At 46.7% G+C, this 17,969-nt stretch overlaps 1 protein-coding gene across 1 annotated transcript in view; it reads left to right on the plus strand.

Moving 5' to 3' along the window:
* DGKG (diacylglycerol kinase gamma) overlaps positions 1-17,969 on the plus strand; it is a 204,027-nt gene that overhangs the window by 83,167 nt on the left and 102,891 nt on the right. Inside the window, exons 12-19 of the mRNA XM_037838860.1 lie at positions 347-463; positions 1,500-1,592; positions 3,098-3,157; positions 5,384-5,463; positions 6,562-6,636; positions 9,133-9,218; positions 13,749-13,838; positions 15,925-16,085. Coding sequence (XP_037694788.1) covers positions 347-463; positions 1,500-1,592; positions 3,098-3,157; positions 5,384-5,463; positions 6,562-6,636; positions 9,133-9,218; positions 13,749-13,838; positions 15,925-16,085 — 762 coding nt within the window. The remainder of the gene's footprint in view (positions 1-346; positions 464-1,499; positions 1,593-3,097; positions 3,158-5,383; positions 5,464-6,561; positions 6,637-9,132; positions 9,219-13,748; positions 13,839-15,924; positions 16,086-17,969) is intronic.

Consider the following 17,969-nt stretch of genomic DNA (forward strand, 5'->3'; position numbering starts at 1 on the left):
CAGTTTGGTCTGCAGCCCCAGCCCTCCTGTGTTTCCCTGCACCGCACTGCCTTCCAGAAGACAGACAGATGGACTACCTGACAAGATGCTTCACAGAAGCTTGATTGCCAAGGTGATCAAGCTGTTTGGAGCACAAGCAAAATGGTTTCTCATATACTACTTTGCATGATTAGTGCATGGTTAGGCAGGGAGGGATCATATCAGTTTAATTCAGCAAAGCAACCCAGCATCCGGGACACCAGAAACAGCCCCCTCCCTGTGCTGCTCCCAGACCCTCCTCCCCTGGCCAGGGCCCTGGGGCATGGTTCTCCGGCCTCCCCTGGTATCCTTCGCTTCCCTCCTGCAGGTGATGCAGCACGCATGGGTGGAAGGGAACTCCTCCGTCAAGTGTGACCGGTGCCATAAAAGTATCAAGTGCTACCAGAGTGTCACTGCGCGGCATTGTGTGTGGTGCCGAATGACGGTGGGTTGGAGCCCAGGGTGGCCCTGGTTCTTCTCAGTGTGATTTTTTCTGCTCCAGCTGTGGCATGAAAGCAGTGGGCATCCCACCAGAGAGTATGAGCAGAGCCACACGAGCGAGGCTGGGGAGGGCCCCTGAGATCCATTCAATGTCCTGAGTCTAACAGTGCCTCTGAAAACCCGACCAAGAAGCCCAAAGAGAGGGCACCCGCTCAACCAGAGGAGAAAGGGAAGCTTAGGAAGAAGCTGGCCAGTCCACTGTCTGTGGCTGAGCCATGAACTTCCTTCATCTGGGTATCATCTGAGGCTGGGGGCACTGACAGAGTGGGAGAGGAATTAAGCACCAGAATCCCTGATGTACAAGGCGTCAGAGGAAGGGGCGTCTGCCCGAAGGCACATTTCTCACAGTAGCCCCACTGCGTTGGCGAGAGTCCTGTACCTGCAGCCTCTAGCCACAGCAAATGCTAGAGTCCACATCTCCCCAGGGAACCTGGAGCCCCACTAACAGTCACTGAGCTGCCCCACCTGCCTGCAAAGCAAACTCAGTGCCATGTCTTGTCCCTTTGAATAGTGAGCCTCAGAAGGGAGATTTCTCCAAACCACTGCAGATCTCTCAAAATGCAGAAGTTAAGTCATGGGGTTTACTTCCAGCCTCTCAAGAGTTTGTTCAAGGAGGCCTCCTTCCTCCCTGAATCTCAGAGCCTGGGGGCACATATCCAAAGGGGGCTCCAAAATCCACGTGGTAGTGCCAAGCTGAAGGGCCGCAGACCTGCTCATGGCCGCTGTTTCACCCGGGCAGCACTTTGGTCTCCTTTCTCTGCCCACAGCCAGCTTGGCACCCATGACCACATACACACCACACATGCGCGCACACACACACACACGCGTGCACACACACACACAATTATACTACCAAAGCCCGCAGTGCCTCAGGATTTGGGAGAGTACTAGACAGCTGGCCTCCCAAGTAAACCTCTAAACTCATGCTTGATGTTTCCTTGATCACTTTCACTCACTCTCATCTTCACTTTTTCCTCCAGTTTCACCGAAAATGTGAATTATCAACATTGTGTGATGGTGGGGAACTCAGAGACCATATTTTACTGCCCACTTCAATATGCCCCGTCACCCGGGTAAGTGCTCCTGCCCCTGCAGGCTTCTCCAAGCTCCCATTTTGGATGTAGGCAGCATTCAGACATTCGCTTCCCTTGGGGGCTTCCCTAGACAGCTCTTAGGGTTTGTGGGTTCAGTACAAGTTTAGAAGAGGTCTTACCAGCCAAGGGTGAGAGATAATCCCTTCGACTGAACTGGCTCCTGGTGCTGGCACCAGAATGCTCGGAAAGACCTAGTAAGGAAAGCCTGTGCTTTCTAAGCACCTTGTGGGTAGAACATGGCTCAAGATCTCAGTCTCCACCTGCACATGGATAGGCCTCCCAGGCCCCCTCCTCCCTTGCCAAACTCTCCTTTGGGCAGTCACGGATTTTCCTCTGCCTTGAGGATTTCCACTTGTGTGTCTTAGCCCCATTTGGAAATGAAAACATAGCAAAGTTAAACTCCTTTTATTCCCACCTGAAACTTTCTCTAGGCTACTGGGTTGAAAACTGTTCTTTCAAACCAAGAAGCAGACATTTTAACTTTTCTCTTCTTTCCATCTTAAAGATATTGCTTGGTCTCACTGATTCCTCACATGTCCCCATTGATTTGACCAGCTACTCCATTCTCATGAAAAACCTAAGAAAAATCACCACTTTGAAAAACCATTTGGCAGTATCCACTAAGTTGAAAATACACAAACTCTATGACCCAGTGATTCCCTTCCTATGTCTCTCCCTGAGAGATGTATTTATCCCACCAAAAGATATACACAAGACTAGTCATAGCAGCATTATTCATAATAGCCCAAAACTGGAAGCAAGCTAAATGTCCATTAACAAAAGAATGGATAAATAAATTGAAGTATATTCATATAAGGGGATACAAGATTGCACTGCAAAAGAACAAACCCTGCTAAATGCAAAAACAGAGAATCTCAAAGTCACGGTATTGAACAAAAGAATCTATTCTGAAAAAGAGACATGCTCTATGCTTCTACTTACATGAAATTCAAAAAGCAGGCAAAATCCATATAGTGCCAGGAGTCAGAACAGGTTTACATTTGAAGGGGTCATAGTTACAAGGTCATAAACACATACAAAACTTCATCTAGCTGTACCCTTGAGCATTTTACTGCATGTGAGATAAATCTCAATAAGATAAATAGTAAACGTTGAAAAAAAAAAAAACTAAGAAAAATGACTTGCTCAATATCACATTAGAAAGTGCAAAGCAGAGAACCCAGGCCTAAGACCTTCCTTCTTGGAGTTTAAGCTTCTAAATCAACAAACTAGATTTCGGCGGATCTCAGTGTTTACTCCCTTGTGTCCCCGGCCAGAATTTCAGATTGAAAGTGAGAATAAGTGTGGCAGAGGCCCTGGAAAAACCCCCAGAGGAGCATTCCTTTTTTTTTTTTTTAGGTGCAAAGGCCCCACTTGGAAAAGTTCCTACCCACACTATACCGGCTTTCTATTTTTGCTTCTGATTTCTTTTTCATTAGCGATTTGTTTTTCAAAAGATGCTTGTCTTTCCTCTCTTCTCACAGGACAGACAAGGTGGGAAGTCAGATGGAAACGTGGCAGCCAAGGGCGAAATTGTCATGCAGGTACTTCGTATACCTGAGTCTGAATCACTCATTATAAGTTGGTCCAAGGCTGTTGCAGGAAAGACAGAGTCTGGGTTCCAGAAAAATGTGTCTCATCCTTTGCTTTCTTATCTGATCAATTATACGCCACAAGAGGACACTTTATTTCTGGCCTCTGGAATTACCTTTGACAGCCATGCTGGAAACAGTTGTGAGAAGGGAGACTGATCCCACTGCCAACCTAATTAGCTTTGTCACCTTCCTTAAGAACAGTCACATAAAACTTCCATGTGCAAACCTCTTAAATAATAAAAAAAAAAGTGTGGCCTAAAAATAGAAGATGGGTTTTCCAAGACTGCCAAACTGTCTCCAGAACATGATCTGCCAAAGTGAAGCTAACCAGATACAGAAGTCCCTCTTAATCTTTAAATTTAGATTTAAGAACCCATCAGTTCATTTTTCACTTGGGTTCACCAATGCCTTCCACAAAGTGACAGGGAACGCCCGAAAGAAGGCCTGGTGAGGTAAAAGAGTGCTGGAAAAGGAACTAGAAAAGGAGGGCCTCTTCCCCACTGCCTCTTAGCTTTAAGTTTCATTGTTTGAAAAGGGGCCTAACAATCCCTACACTGCCCAACTGTAAGATTAAATGAGAGCACACAGGCTAGTTTGCTTTGAACTTTAACATACGAGATAATAATGGGGAAAGCCTTAATAAGTGGGAAAGCTCTAGATACCTAGAAGTACAGAAAAGCAGTGAATATACCTTCGAGGTATACCAGTTGCTTCCAGTGGGCATCCATCTAATTGTCCTGGCATCTATTCTGATTGGATCATGCCCATGCTGTACCAGCTGTTCAATATTTTGAGTATCACTCTAGAGGTAAGGGATTACTCCTCAGGCTCCAAAATGCTCTGGGTGTCACGTAGACCTGGGCAAATAAAAGAGAATTCTTAGAAAATCCTAAGGAAGGCTGCTGTCCTTTTCAAACAAGGTAGCACTGTGTCTGTTGGATTTTTCGTGTGCGATCTGGAAATGCAGATACACTAATACAGAGATCCGCTCCACTTCATATTCAGTATGTTCTTCAGCCAAATCCACAGACACTGAACACCAATGCCTGTGTCTGGTGCTACGGGGTCCTACACACTCCCATCCTCCTCCTGTGGCGTTTAAAATCAGTTGAGGTTTTGAGACATTTACCTAAGAAAGCAAAACAAACAAAATACAGTCATCAAGGAAAACTTCGCAGAGGAAGTGGCTCTTAAACTGGGCTTTGAAGGACAAGAAGTATTTGAAGAGGTTGTAAAGAAGGAAGTGGGCATGTCGGGTCATTGAGCAGGAGAAGAAAACAGTGCGAGCAGAGGCACAGGGAGGAAATGCCTGAGACAGACTTATAGAAAGATGAAGAGTGTGGCCTGGCTGGAACTGCAGCTAGGCACTAGGATAAGGGAGCGATAACAGTGGGTGGGGCTGGACTGGCAGGGCCTTGAATGCCACGTGAAGAGAGGTAGATTTTATCCTCTGGGCAAAAAGGTGTCATTAAAGGTTCTGAGCAGGAGTGGCATGACTAGTGTGTCATCATGGGAAGGAACTATGTGGGGGCAGCGTACAGGCCTGATCTCAGGGGGAAGGCCCGAGCAGCTGGGGACTGTGCAGGTGGAGAGAGAGGCTGCCAGTGAGAAAGGGACATTTCAGGGCCAGTTTTATGGGAAAATAGGGCAGCTCAGGTTTGGGGCATATTGAATTTGTGCTGATGGGGAGACATCCAGTTGAAGGTACCCACCGGGCAGTAAAGAAACGTGGGACCAGGACTCAGGAGGAAAATTTCACCTGGAAATATAGATTTAGAAGGTACCAGAGTGGAAGTGATGGTTAACTCCATGAGGTTTTTTTATTTATGTGTATAATCAGACGGTCATACCTTCTAAGATCTTATTCAGCTGTATGCGTCACAAAATCTGATATTGTGCTGTGCACACAACTCCACACCAATGTTGAATGAGTTAAAGCTTTGGCACCATTGCCCAATCTCTGATCCTGACCTCAAAGTCTTGTCACCATTAACACAACTTAAAAGGCCCTCAGAAAAATCAGCCAGTGGACAAAGGCCTACCTCCCCCACCTTCCCTCCTCCAGGCTGGGGTGCTTTCCATCCACCCCTCCTGAAAGCTGTCTTAGCCTCAACTCTCATCTCGCCCCCCTATTGAACAAAACAGAGCTAATTTTTCTTTCTTTCACCTTTCAAGTATAAGATCATCCCCACCCCAGGTACCCATCCTCTGCTGGTCTTGGTGAACCCCAAGAGTGGAGGGAGACAAGGAGAAAGGTATGTTCTCTTCTTTTTCAAAGTGGAAAGGCTAGGACAGCCTCACAGGGGCCCTTCCCTCCCCTCAACCATGGCACAGCGGACTATGGAGGCAGGCAGACAGGAGTTCAAATCCCATCCCTGCCTCTTACCACTTTATGTAACAAGTGACTTGACCTCCTCGTGTCTCAGTTCCCTTCTCTGTAAAACGGAGATAATAATAATCTCCACTCTCATCATGTTGTTTTAAGGACTGAAAGAGATAAAGTGCTTAGGCCAGTGCCTGTCACATAAACCAGGATTAAGGCTCCCAGGATCACACCCAGTTCTAAGATGTCTGTTTCCTTCCTAGTCTCCCAAGTCTTTTCTTGATTTGAGAGATGTGGCAGGACTCACCTGTTTGGGACCTTCTGGGCCATCCCCACCCCTGAGAAGGTACAGCAGCCACCTCGTCAGTGGATAAAGGCTGTTGAGCAGACTGGGAGGACAGAGAATGTGGCAAAGCAACTTCTGCTTCCATTCCTGTTCAGCTCTGGGGTAGTGATCTGAAATTCAAGTTAAAAAATAAGTCAAGTTAAAACAAGAAGGACCCTACTCCAGTCCAAGCAGTAGGACACCCTCCTTATCTGACCTAATTAGTCTCAAGCAAGAGTCTTGAAACCAAGCCTAGATGTGGTCACTATCCCTCAGCTCTCCTTTGCCCCAACCCCATCTCCGGCATTTCCTTCTGATCCCAGAACCTCTAGGGGGTCCCTTGTACAGTGCACAAAGGGGAGAATTGTACTACCTACAATATAAGGGACATTTGAGAGGTCTCCATAGAGGGAAAGCTTTAGAAGAATGGAAGTTCTGTTCTCCCAGTTTCTCTGCCCTGGTTCTTGGGGTTGAGGGCTAAAGCCTTGCGGTGGGGCAGCCTTGAACCAGGGGGTGAGGACATGGATGACCCAGGTGAGCTTGGGTCTTGAGGGTCTGCTGAGCCTGCCTGCAGTCTTCTCCCCTTTCTGGTCAGAATGGACTCTTGTTCCCACCATCAATGGGCTTCAAAGGTGTTAGCCTTACTGTGAGTTCTCATGATGACATTCTCCTTCTCTCTGTCTCTCTCTCTTTTTTTTCCCATAGAATTCTTCGGAAATTCCACTATCTGCTCAACCCCAGACAAGTTTTCAACCTGGACAATGGGGGGCCTACTTCAGGGTATGGAGATACAATCTTTACTTCCTACCTCTTTTTTTCCATTTTATCTCTGAAGAAGCTACCTAATTTTGTCTCTTTCATCTCTCTTCTGCTATTTCACTCCTTTTCTCTCCTTTTTCTCATATCCTACATGTATTTCCTCCTGGAGATACTCAGGAACACCCATTATGGTAACTCTGGGAAGTGGCCTTTGTACTTTGTCCCAGAAAAAGTTGTTGATCTTGTAAGGGGGAAAAACTGCATATGTCATTCATTTGATTGACAGGAATGCAGGCTGGTAAGTTGTTTTAATTATTTGTGAGGCTGTGTTAGCTGGTATCTTCATAATGAATCAGGGAAGAAGAAGAAGGAGTTTTCTTATCACTGTCAGTCAGCAGTTCAGAAATCTATACAGAGTTCTGCTGTGTGTTGTCTTGTGGTGGGGAAGGCATTTGGACATCAAGACAATCTTATATTCAATGAAATTACTTTTATTCTTTTCCACATTATCCAATGTGGAAGTTGTTAGGCTCCCTTTGGCCCTTCTCCCCCTGCCATTTGCCTACTATTTGAAGAGAGAGAGAGCAATGAGGGGACAAGGCACCCCCTTTGCAACTTGACTGCAGTTCTTGTCAAAGGCTGGTGGGAAAAGCTGGTCCTTGTGTTAGCAGCCAACGTGATAAATCCTGAGTCTCTGTAATCAGACGTCCTCCAACATCAGGGCTGGAAGGTATGGAAGATAGGGCTCCTTACCAGTCAAAGGCCATTGCACTAGAGCCCCAGCACTGTCCCGGTGTCTTGTCTTGGGATCTGCCCACACTGGGCTGGGCTTGGCCAGCACACAGCTGCTTTGTACAGCCTCCTAACCTGTCATTTCTACTCTGGGTTCAGCAGGACCCCTGAGAATAGCGAAAGTAAGGACTCTAAAAAGGGAATCTCTCCCTGTCCTCAGTTTTCTGACACAAAGCTGATAATTTACGGCAATGGCTGGGCAAGACCCAGCTAAAGAGAGAAAGAAACATGAGTGCAGATTTTCCATCCCTGCCATGATTTACCAGTAAAACTAATTTCAAAATAGAGCCCACTTATACTGCTGTAGTTGTCACCATGGTTGCCAATTACTGCTGTATAACACAGCCTTGTGACTGAGAAGCAGCCTGCAAATACTTTCATTCTTTTACCAGCCCACTCTTTTCTAGGACATTTCAATACTTGAATGCAGTTCTCCAGCTTAATCTCATCCATCCTAAATTGGTTTTGCCCTGGATGTCAAGCCAGGTGGCTACTTCCAGGACAGAGGTGCCCTAAGGATCTTTGACATGAGTGTCTGTCTGTAATCAGACAGGCTGCCCACCTGAACGGAGCTCCATTCGGAATTCACCTCCTATAGAAGAGCAGAGCTCAGCATGAGATGAGAAGAGAGGGGACGTTGATTTGCCCACCTGTGCATCAGTGACTCAGAAAGCCCCAGTGTCTTGTCAGAGCACCAGGATGGGCAGAGAGGAAGCACGAGCTTCAGCTGCCCTCGTCCGGCCCCAGGCGCTCACAGGTCACATCTGTTCTGAAGCAGAGGCTCTTATCCTCTTGTGTCCCGAGAGCCCCTTTGGCAGTTTGGGGAAGCCTATGGACTCCTTCTTGGAGTTATATTTTTTAAAGCATAAATGAAATATATAGGATTACCAAGGTAACTGATTATACTAAAAACACTTATCAAAAGTGTTTTGAAACAACAATGTCCAGAAATGAGTCTAATAACCCATTTCAAAGTAGTGATAAGCATAAACAATTCTATGTGAAAAAAAAGAAACAAAAACAATTCTATGTGATATCTGCCACAACTGTATTAAAATATCTTGATTTCGACTGCTGACAAAGTCACAGCTATTAATAACTCTGATTTTTTGCCTACATTCATAATTAAAGGAAATGCTAAATTTCAGTTAGAACTTAGGAAAAGTAAGAATGTAATACTTTTTCCCCTCCAAATTCATGGCCTTCTAAATTCTATCCACAGAAGCCCTTGGAGGGCCGTGGACCCTGATCTAAAGGGCTAAGACCCCAGAGGAAGAAGGGTTCTTGCTGTACACAGAGGGGCGAGATGGATTCAGCCAGTTCAGTGCGTCTCACAGGGGAGATTGTGAGGACAGAGGACTGTGATGCATGGGCATTGGCGAGGAGTCAAAACGTTGGGGGTTAGTTGTCTTGGTGCCAAAGTGTGCCAACTACAGATTCTTCTGCACAAATAGTAGAGAATTGCTGGAAAACCATTTTCTGTTTGTGTTGCATGTTGAGTCATGTTCTGCTTATTCAGGATTGCTCCTGAGGCTTTTTCTCCATACTCACTGGCACTGCTTAGTAAGTTCTGGTTCCTGAACATTAAGTGTCCCATTCAACCTTGAAAGGAACCAAGGTCTTAACACACTCCCCGGGAACAAAGGAGACTCCGGTTCAATGAGTATTAAATGTCAGCCACAGCCTGGTAAACAAGAGCATTCTGGACTTTCTTCTACTTCCCAGATTGAACTTCTTCCGGGATACTCCAGACTTCCGTGTTTTGGCCTGCGGAGGAGATGGGACGGTTGGCTGGATTTTGGATTGCATTGGTAAGAAAGTGCTGGGAAGGCCTTTGTGGTTTATTTATAGTAAGTATAGTACAAGTCAGCTGAGGACAATAAAAACAGAGAGGAATGGAACCATGTCTTATTCATTCCTGTATCCATCTTTGGACCAATGTTTGGCTAAATTTGTGCTTTTGTTTAAAAAAAAAAAAAGAAAGAAAAGGAAAGAAAACCACAGAAAGATTCCTACAGGGCAGATGTAACAGTTTTGTTTTAGGCCTTGCCTCAGATATGTACCTGTCACAACCAGGGTTTGGGTCAGATGGGGGAGACAAGGACTGGGATTCCAGGCAGATTCATGGCATTGGATAAAGGTCAGAGAGCTAAGCATAGATGCACAGCCCGACGCAAATCATTTTGAAATGAACTCCTGGAGCCTGATTCCAGAAAGACTTCTAGAAAATTCTGGTCAATACAAGAAAAGAAAGACCACATTGGGCTTGTATCTCATTAGCCTAGAACAAAAGAGCAGTGGGTAGGGTGCAGGCTGGGAATCAGTAGACCTGATTCCAGGCCAGTTCTGCTAGATCTGTGGATCCTTGGACATGTCTCTCCCCTTTAAATGATGGAAATTGTGTCTGTGAAATTCTGGGATTGGGGGAGAGGACATATACAAGATCTAATCCTGAAGAACCCAGATAAACCTGGGGACATGGAACATCAGGACAGGAAAGCAGCCAAGGGAAGACCTGAGGAGAGTCATTACCAAACTCAGAGACTGGGTCCAGAGCCATAGACTGGGCTGCTTCAGTCTTTGATTAATTTATTCACTCATTCATTCCACAAATGCTGCCTGAGCATCTCTATGGGCCAAGCTGTCTTCGAGACCTCTGGAGATACAGCAATGAATAAACTAGACAAAAGTCCTGCCCTCATGGAGCTTACCTTCTACAGACTGGCAATAACCAAAGCAATAAGTAAAGTCCATGGTATGTCAGAGGATAATAAAAACAGCAGGCTAAAGGCAGGTGAGCTCCAGGGATGGGGCGAGGATACAATCTAAACCAAAGTGGTCAGGAAAAAACACACAGAGAAGATAATATTTGCATAAAGACCTTAAAGAGGAGAGAGTCATGTGGATATCTGAGGGAAGAGTGTTCCAGGAAGAAGGCACAGCAGATACAAAAGCTCTAAGGTAGTGGCAGGCCTGGCCTTTTGAAGGCAGCAAGAAGGCTGTTGGAGCCAGGTCAGAGTGAGTGAGGGGAGATGGCAGAGAAGGAAGCCAGAGGTAATGAGGGACCAGGTCATCAGGACAGGAAGGACATTACAAGGAGGTTGGCTTTTTACAGTGGGAGATCCCTAACACATTGGATGGTTTTGAGCAAAGGAGGAATATGACAGCTTAGAGAGAAAAGGACAGCAGCAGGGAGATGAGTTAGGTGGCTTGCACCGTGGTGGAAGAAAAAGAGGTGGTGATAAGTGGTCAGATTCTGGCCATCTTTTGAAGTTTGTGCCAAGAAAATTGGCTGAAAGACTGGAGGTGGTTGATTAGAGGAAGAGGGGAGTGAAGGATGGGCCAGGACTGGACCCTAAGCAGAGCAGAGCAGTGCCGGGACTCCGGGGGTTGTTGGGACACACCTGTGGGGGTGAGAAGGCAGCAGGGCCCGGCACACCTGCCTCCTTCTCTTCCCCCACAGGCGCTTTGGTTTCCATGGCCACAGCCCTGCTGAGCAGCCACCCACACACTCCCTGTCACCTCGGGCTCTGAAGTTGTTTGTAGGAGGAGGGAGGAGTCCGCTGGGAGCCGAGGAAGGAAAAGCTGATCCACAGAGGGGGATGGTTGTGATATTGGGAACTACCCGCACCATTCTGTCTCCACCATGAAGGCCAGGAAAGAAAAAAAGTAGCTTTGGTGAAAAGTTTTATAAAATGCATCTGCAGAGGACACAGTGATAGAAGCTACTCAAAACAGAAAGAAAGAAGGTCAGGTGAGAGAGAAGAAATGGTCGCTTTTTCACAGGTTAATAGCGTAAAGGGGAAAACAGCTGTGAAAGGACTAACTGCATAATGTCCATTCATTCATTCAAAAAATATTTAAGCACTTGCTCAGTCCTCTCCACCATCCCACTCTGGTCCCCCGATAGCCAGAGTGATCTCTCCTAAAGGTCAAGGGGTTCACGATATGCAGAAAGCACATCAGTGGTTTCCCATTATTCTCAGGATAAAGACAAAAATCATTCAAATGATCTGTAGGGCCCTGGGTGGTCTAGCACTGCCCACCTTTCCAGCCTTGTTTCATATCTCCACCCCTCTCCCTCTGAAATCCAGCCACGCTGACTCCATCTCAGACCCTTGAACAGACCTGTCTCCCTTCCACCACAGGGCCTTTGCACAAGTTGTTCTGTCTGGAATGCTCCCCCAGACTGCTTTGCCAGCGTCTATTTCAGATCTCAGCTAAAGCATGCCTCCCCCAGGGGAACCTTCCCTGACTCAGTGCCAGCCTCAGTCACCTCATCATAGGACTGTGCTTTTTCCTTTCCAGTATGAATTTGAAATTATACATTCTTTCCATGAAGATATCATTAATATTTGTCTCTCCCACTAGACTTTAGCAACTTGAGAGCCTGGGCTACAGCTTTTTTGCCCATTATTGGAGCTCAGCACCTAGAACGACATCTGGCACATAGTAGGCCTTCAATGAATATGGGTTGAATAAATGAATGAAAAGGAAAGAGAGTCAGGCACTGCCTTAGGCAGTGAAGATACTACGGTGAATGAGACACAATTCCACCCAGGAAGCTTATTGTGTATTCAGGAAACAAACAGGTAGATGATAAGAGAATGTGGTGAGGTCATCCCTGGTGCTAAGGAAACACTCTGGAGAGGCACCTGGTCCAGACTGGGGCAATCAGGGAGGGCCTCCCAGAGGTGGCATCTGAGCAACAGAGAGCTTTGTGATTTGGAACTACCAAAAACACTTCAGCATGGTTGTGGGAGGTAGGACATGCAGAAGGATGAGGCTAGAGAGAAAGGCAGAGCCTGGATCCCGACATCTATTATGCCATGCTTAGGGGTACTGGGGAGCCATAGCAGAAGTTAAAGTTGAGAACAGATGCGATCAAGCTTGTGGCTTAAGAAGGGTTGGCCACCTAGGAGGAAGCGTGGAGAACACATTACGGGGGTAGACCTGGAAGCTGAGAGAGCTGAGAAAAGGCTGTTGCAGCAATTCCAGTGGAAGGAATCAGATCTGAACTTAGGGGTGGCCGTGGGGATGATGACAAGTGATTGCTTGGCGATCTATTAAGGAGACAGCACATAGAAACTGAAGTGTGAATAGATGTGGGTTGAGGGAGAGAGAGAGAAATGTAGGATGACATCTAGGTTTTAGCCTCAATACTCTGAGGAGGCTGCTGGCATGGGGGACACAGAAGAAAGGGCAGGCATAAGGGAACAAGGGCATTCCACGCAAAGAGAACTGTGCACAGAGGCATGAACACAGACCAGGTGTTCCTGGAACAATGAGAAAGTCCACTGCCCCGCTCCATCCTGCATCTCAGTCCTCCAGATGGTGATCTCAGCCCTGGCTCAGCCATGCCCAGCAGGAGTCAGACGTCCTGGGTGACCTATGCACTCCTGCTTTATGGTGGTAGCCCTGGCATAAGCCTCACCGGCGGATTTCTGCATTGTCCTCCTACATTACTCATCTCCAGAGGCATCGTGCACACTGGGGTTTAGGTAAATGGCGCCCCCTAGAGTACAATAGTTGCCTTGCCTCCCTCATCAACTTTCCCAGCCCAGTGAACATGCTGCTGTAGATCGCAACTCTGTGGCCAGATGAAAACACAACTATTCTGCTGGGCTTTCTCTAAAGCCTTGGATTGGATGCTTCTTCACAACCATCATGGGAGATAAGAGGAGGAATCTGTATATTTGCAAGTCTGGGTTGTGGTAGAAGTGGCAAACTAGAACCTAGGGGCCAAATAACACATTGTTTGGTTGATGCAATGTTATTTTTAGGCTTTGGACTCTGGAATGGTTTTGTTAGGCATCTTCAGTTTCCCAAATGCTCCACCATTCCCTAATGTCTTACCTGCCTAGCTCCTAAAGAAAGGAGGGAGGAGCTTGGAGCCACACCCGGGTTTGGAATTAATTTCCCTCTCTGAACCCCAATTTCTTCATCTATTAGAGGAGGGTGACAATACCTTGCAGGGTTGAGTCCGAGGGGTAAGTAGAGTAAGTTCTGGTTATCAGTAAGAATTAAAACTGTGTAAACTAATGCTTTTTAAGTATATGCTGTCATTCCAAAGGATAGAATTAGGATGACATTAGGATAAACAGGTGCAAGTTATGAGAAGACAGACTTGGCTCAATATCAAAGCATCCTTGGTAGTGATTTAACAGACTCCAGTTGGAATATATGACTTTAGGAACTAGTGTGTTCCCCATCATGGGAGGTATTCAAATAAGGAATGTTATGGAGGGGTTTAAGCATCACATCAGGATAAAATAACTCAAAAAAATCTATAATTTATAGCCCATGTCCTATGTTTCTCTCTTCCTCTGCCTGGGTTGCAGATAAGGCTAACTTCGCAAAGCATCCGCCGGTGGCTGTCCTCCCTCTTGGAACAGGAAATGACCTTGCCCGCTGTCTCCGCTGGGGAGGAGGTAGGTCTATGTGCTGGGAGCCCTACCCTGGGGCAGTTGTGCCAATTTACAGGGATGTTCTGTAGCACTAGATGAACTAACCCTTTCAAGGATCACATTCACAGAGCGATACTCAACTCTGGAGTCATCTGCTCCATGATCCTTTCCCTGCCCTTCATTCCAAGCTGGGGTAGGAGCCTCTATTCTGGGTTCTGGAGTCCCTGTGCTTAACTCGCTCACCATGTTTGCTATCATCCTGAAGCTATCAGCTTAGAACACCTCGCTCAGTAGAAGATGGTAAACTTCAGAGTAGAGCCCAAGTTTCACTGTTCTCCCTACAGGCCTGTCATCCCAACAGGCACTCACTTAGGTGTGTTCTGTCTATTGCCCCTCCCCCAAACTACTTATCTTCTTCTGAATTGTGACACAGAATTCGGACCCAAAAGCCTCATCGCCAGTTGCTTAGAGTCACTAGGGGCATCCAGATTATTCTAGGCCCCTCCATTTTGAAATTTCCGCCTGGCTGAGGGGGAACAGGGAGTGAGAATGAGCTTACAGGGCAAGGGGCAGAGGCTAAGAAGAACTTCCTCAGCTGCAGCAGCCCTCATGGAGCTGGACATGCTCCAGAGAGTGGAGAAGCTCAGGGCAGCACACGGAGCAGACAGATCAGACTGACAGTAAGAAGAGGGGAGGGTGACTCCAGCTGGCTGATCAATTCTGAGAGCAACTCGAGACCAAGCAGGGCAGCAGGCTATGTTCAGAGATCAGGCCATGCTTGGTGGGCAGAGGTGGGGCAAGCAGAAGCCAGACCTAGAAGGAAACTGAAATGCATGGGAAATGCTCTCAGGGTCTCTGTTCAAGAAGAACTGTCACCCTTGGTCCTACACTGTGGGCATCTAGGCAGCATAGCTACACACAGATTTTGCACAGGATACCCAGTATGCCCTCACGTAGCCCAAGATCCTGATAGATAGACCCTATCTTGTGAGAACTCCCATAAGGAGTTAACCAAAGCCCTGATAGTTTTAAAATACCCTGAGTTTGCCCAAAAGGTGAGGAATATTATTTAAAAAAAAAAAAAAGACTGTTTCTCCTACTAAACTCTCATCACTTATGATTCACTGTCTGTATTAGTTTTCTATTGCTGCATAACAAATTACCATAAATTTAGCAGCTTAAAACAACACCCATTTGTTAGGTCAGTTCTGTACGTCAGATGTCTTGGCATGGCATGGCTGGTTTCCCTGCTCGAGGTCTCACAGGCTGAAGTCAGGGTGTTGGTCAGACTGTGCTCTTTTTTGGAGGGTCTGGGGAAGAATTTGCTTCAAAGCTTATTCAGGTTGTTGACTGAATTCAGGGCATGGTGGTTGTAGGACCTAGGTCCCTGTTTCTTGGCTGATTGTTAGCTGAGACCACTTGTAGCTTCTAGAGGCCTCTGAATTCCTTGCCACATAGATCCCTCCCTCTTCAATGCTGACAACAGAAAGTCCCTCATGTCAAATCCCTCTTGAAGTTTCAAATTTCTCAAACTTTCTTAAGAAAATGCCCAGTCCCTTTTAAATGTTCCCCTTATTAGGTCAGGTCCACCTAGGATAATCTCCCTTTCTTAAAATCAACAGTGACATAAAACATAACCTAATCTTGGGAGCGACTATTCCATCTTATTCTTAAGTCCCAGGGATTGTACAGGGTGTACACACCAAGGGGAGCAGGAACCATCCTAAAATTCTGCCTGCCACACTGTCCATCTCTGACATGACATGGTACTAGAATGGATCTGCTGTCCTCCCTTTCCCAGCTTCCCAGCCATCCAGCCCACCAGAATTCTCTCAGGCTTGCTTTGCTACACAGCCCTTTCCACTTGTGACCAACAACCCCCATCCCGAACTCCTCTGGCTTCCAAATCAACCTGGCCTCTTTCTAATTACTCCTGTTGCCCTTCCCTTCTCTGTGACTCAGAGAACATAAATGTCTCTGGCCCAGAGACACACTGAGGAGTCTTCTAGTTACAGATGCCCATGGGATTCCCTGCCCTGACAGCTCCCCATGCATCAGCAATGACCTAGCCTTTCTGCTCTGGTGGCAAATGCAGTGTGGTGCTCCACAGGTTACGAGGGGGGCAGCTTGACGAAAATCCTGAAGGACATCGAGCAGAGTCCCTTGGTAATGCTGGACCGCTGGCATCTGGAAGTCATCCCCAGAGAGGAGGTGGAGAATGGGGATCAGGTCCCGTACAACATCATGAACAACTATTTCTCCATTGGCGTGGTGAGTTGTCCAGGAATCACCTTTCTATCTGGAAGAGAAATGCCAAGGCTGACAGGATGTCAGTCTTCAGTTGTTTCCTCTGGGTCCCTACTCTTTAGCTGTTCCAGCTGCCTCCAGCCCTGACATGGGTCCACTCATCCTTGCATCTGGCTTGGGAGTGGACACCCTGACTGTCTGTCCCAACCCCCCATCTCTGATTATGAGGCAATTCCTTCCCCTCTAATTTTAACTAACACAAAGGATAGGAATTTGTCAAACATACTTACCATTTGGGTAATTTGAAGCAGTTTAAAAAAACACCAAGAAATAACCAAAGGGAAAATAATTCCATAGTGGGAATTCTGATCCTCAACTAAGGATTCCAAGCTGGTTTGACTGTCAGCTTGCAGAATTCTTTCTCTCCTGTTCTCTTTCCTCATCTCAACCCCATCCCACAAGGTCTGTGCCCTTCACAAACTTTTAGGGGCATCTCCTCTGGGTTGACCCTTCAGGCTGAGCTCCATGCTCCTCATATTGCTCCCACAGTCCTCGGTTCTCACCCCATCAGTGCACTCTCTCCATTACACTGAGGGACTTGTTTAATGTGCCTGTCTTGTCCCCACCCCCAACACGTAGACAGAGGCAAGGACAGCGCCACATTCATCTTTCTTCCCCTGGCCCCCAGCACATCTAGTATAACTAGTTAGTTTGAATAACTGAACTCAGCTTCTGGTCCATAGAAGACTGGGGTGGACATTGCTTCCCAGGCAATTGGGGTGGGGGTGGAGGTGGAGGTGGTGGAGAGAAGGGCAATTAATGACTTCATAAGTCGAGTTGGGGTTTGGAAAGTGGGTGCAGCAAAGACACTTGCATTTATCAAGCACCTACTGTGTGTGCACCGCTGTGTTAGGCTTTACATATTATAGTCCTCTTAGCAGTCTGCAAGGTTGGTATCACTGTGCCCATTTTACAGATGAGACCTCAGGACAGTTGACTGAGAGGGGACTAGGCTCACATGGCTGCGCCTTAATGTGAAGCCAGGTTCTTCCCTATCTTTGGAATTATGCTTCTCAGTTTCATATGCATATGAGTCCCTCCAGACCAACCCTTAAGGAAAGGGTTTTGTTTTTAACAAGAAGACTAAACATAAAAACATAGAAGAGTAGAAAAGGAAAGGATTTAAAATAATATCTTATATTTACAGAAGGATTTAAAATTCACCATATTTTCTGGATTCTTATAACTACACTGTAGGACATTATAATCTCCATTTTATGGGTGAAGAAACAGAGACTCAGAGAGATTAAGTGATCTGCCTTCATTTTCTGTCTCCTAATCTAGTGCTCCTTCTATTACTAAAATAGAAGAGGAATAGATAGACCCATGATCAAGTCCTGAGAGGATGGAGGCAGGGAACAGAGAGCAATGCATGGCCTCTTGTGCCCCAGTTTGGTTGATCTCCCCAGGCCCCCTTTCCCCTAGCCTCATTTGGGGAAGATATCTTTCCTAAGCATCTTCCAGATCCCTCCTTCAGTGACCTAGACAGACAGGCTCCCTGATTGTCCAGCCTCTCTTGGACCTGTTCTTTCCCTTTTGGACCACCTGCTGAGAAACCACTTCCTCCCAGCAGGAACACGTGCTGTCTTCAGCTCCCGCACATCAGACACCACTACCAGGGCTGGAGTTCAGGGGACTTCCGGATCATGGGCTTCCCATCATTGCAGTTTTACCAGAACTGAAGTGTGTTTTCTTATGGTAACCGTTGCATAACTTGCTAACACTTACTGAGTACCTACACCAGGCACAGTTTCCCTATGAAGTGGGTATAGTCATTATCCTTCTGTGTAATAAGGAACTGTAGTGGAGAGACATCATCAGCATAACAACATAAGGCATCCCCTGAAA

This window comes from Choloepus didactylus, chromosome 1, assembly GCF_015220235.1.
Source record: "Choloepus didactylus isolate mChoDid1 chromosome 1, mChoDid1.pri, whole genome shotgun sequence".
In the NCBI taxonomy this organism is placed as follows: domain Eukaryota; kingdom Metazoa; phylum Chordata; class Mammalia; order Pilosa; family Megalonychidae; genus Choloepus; species Choloepus didactylus.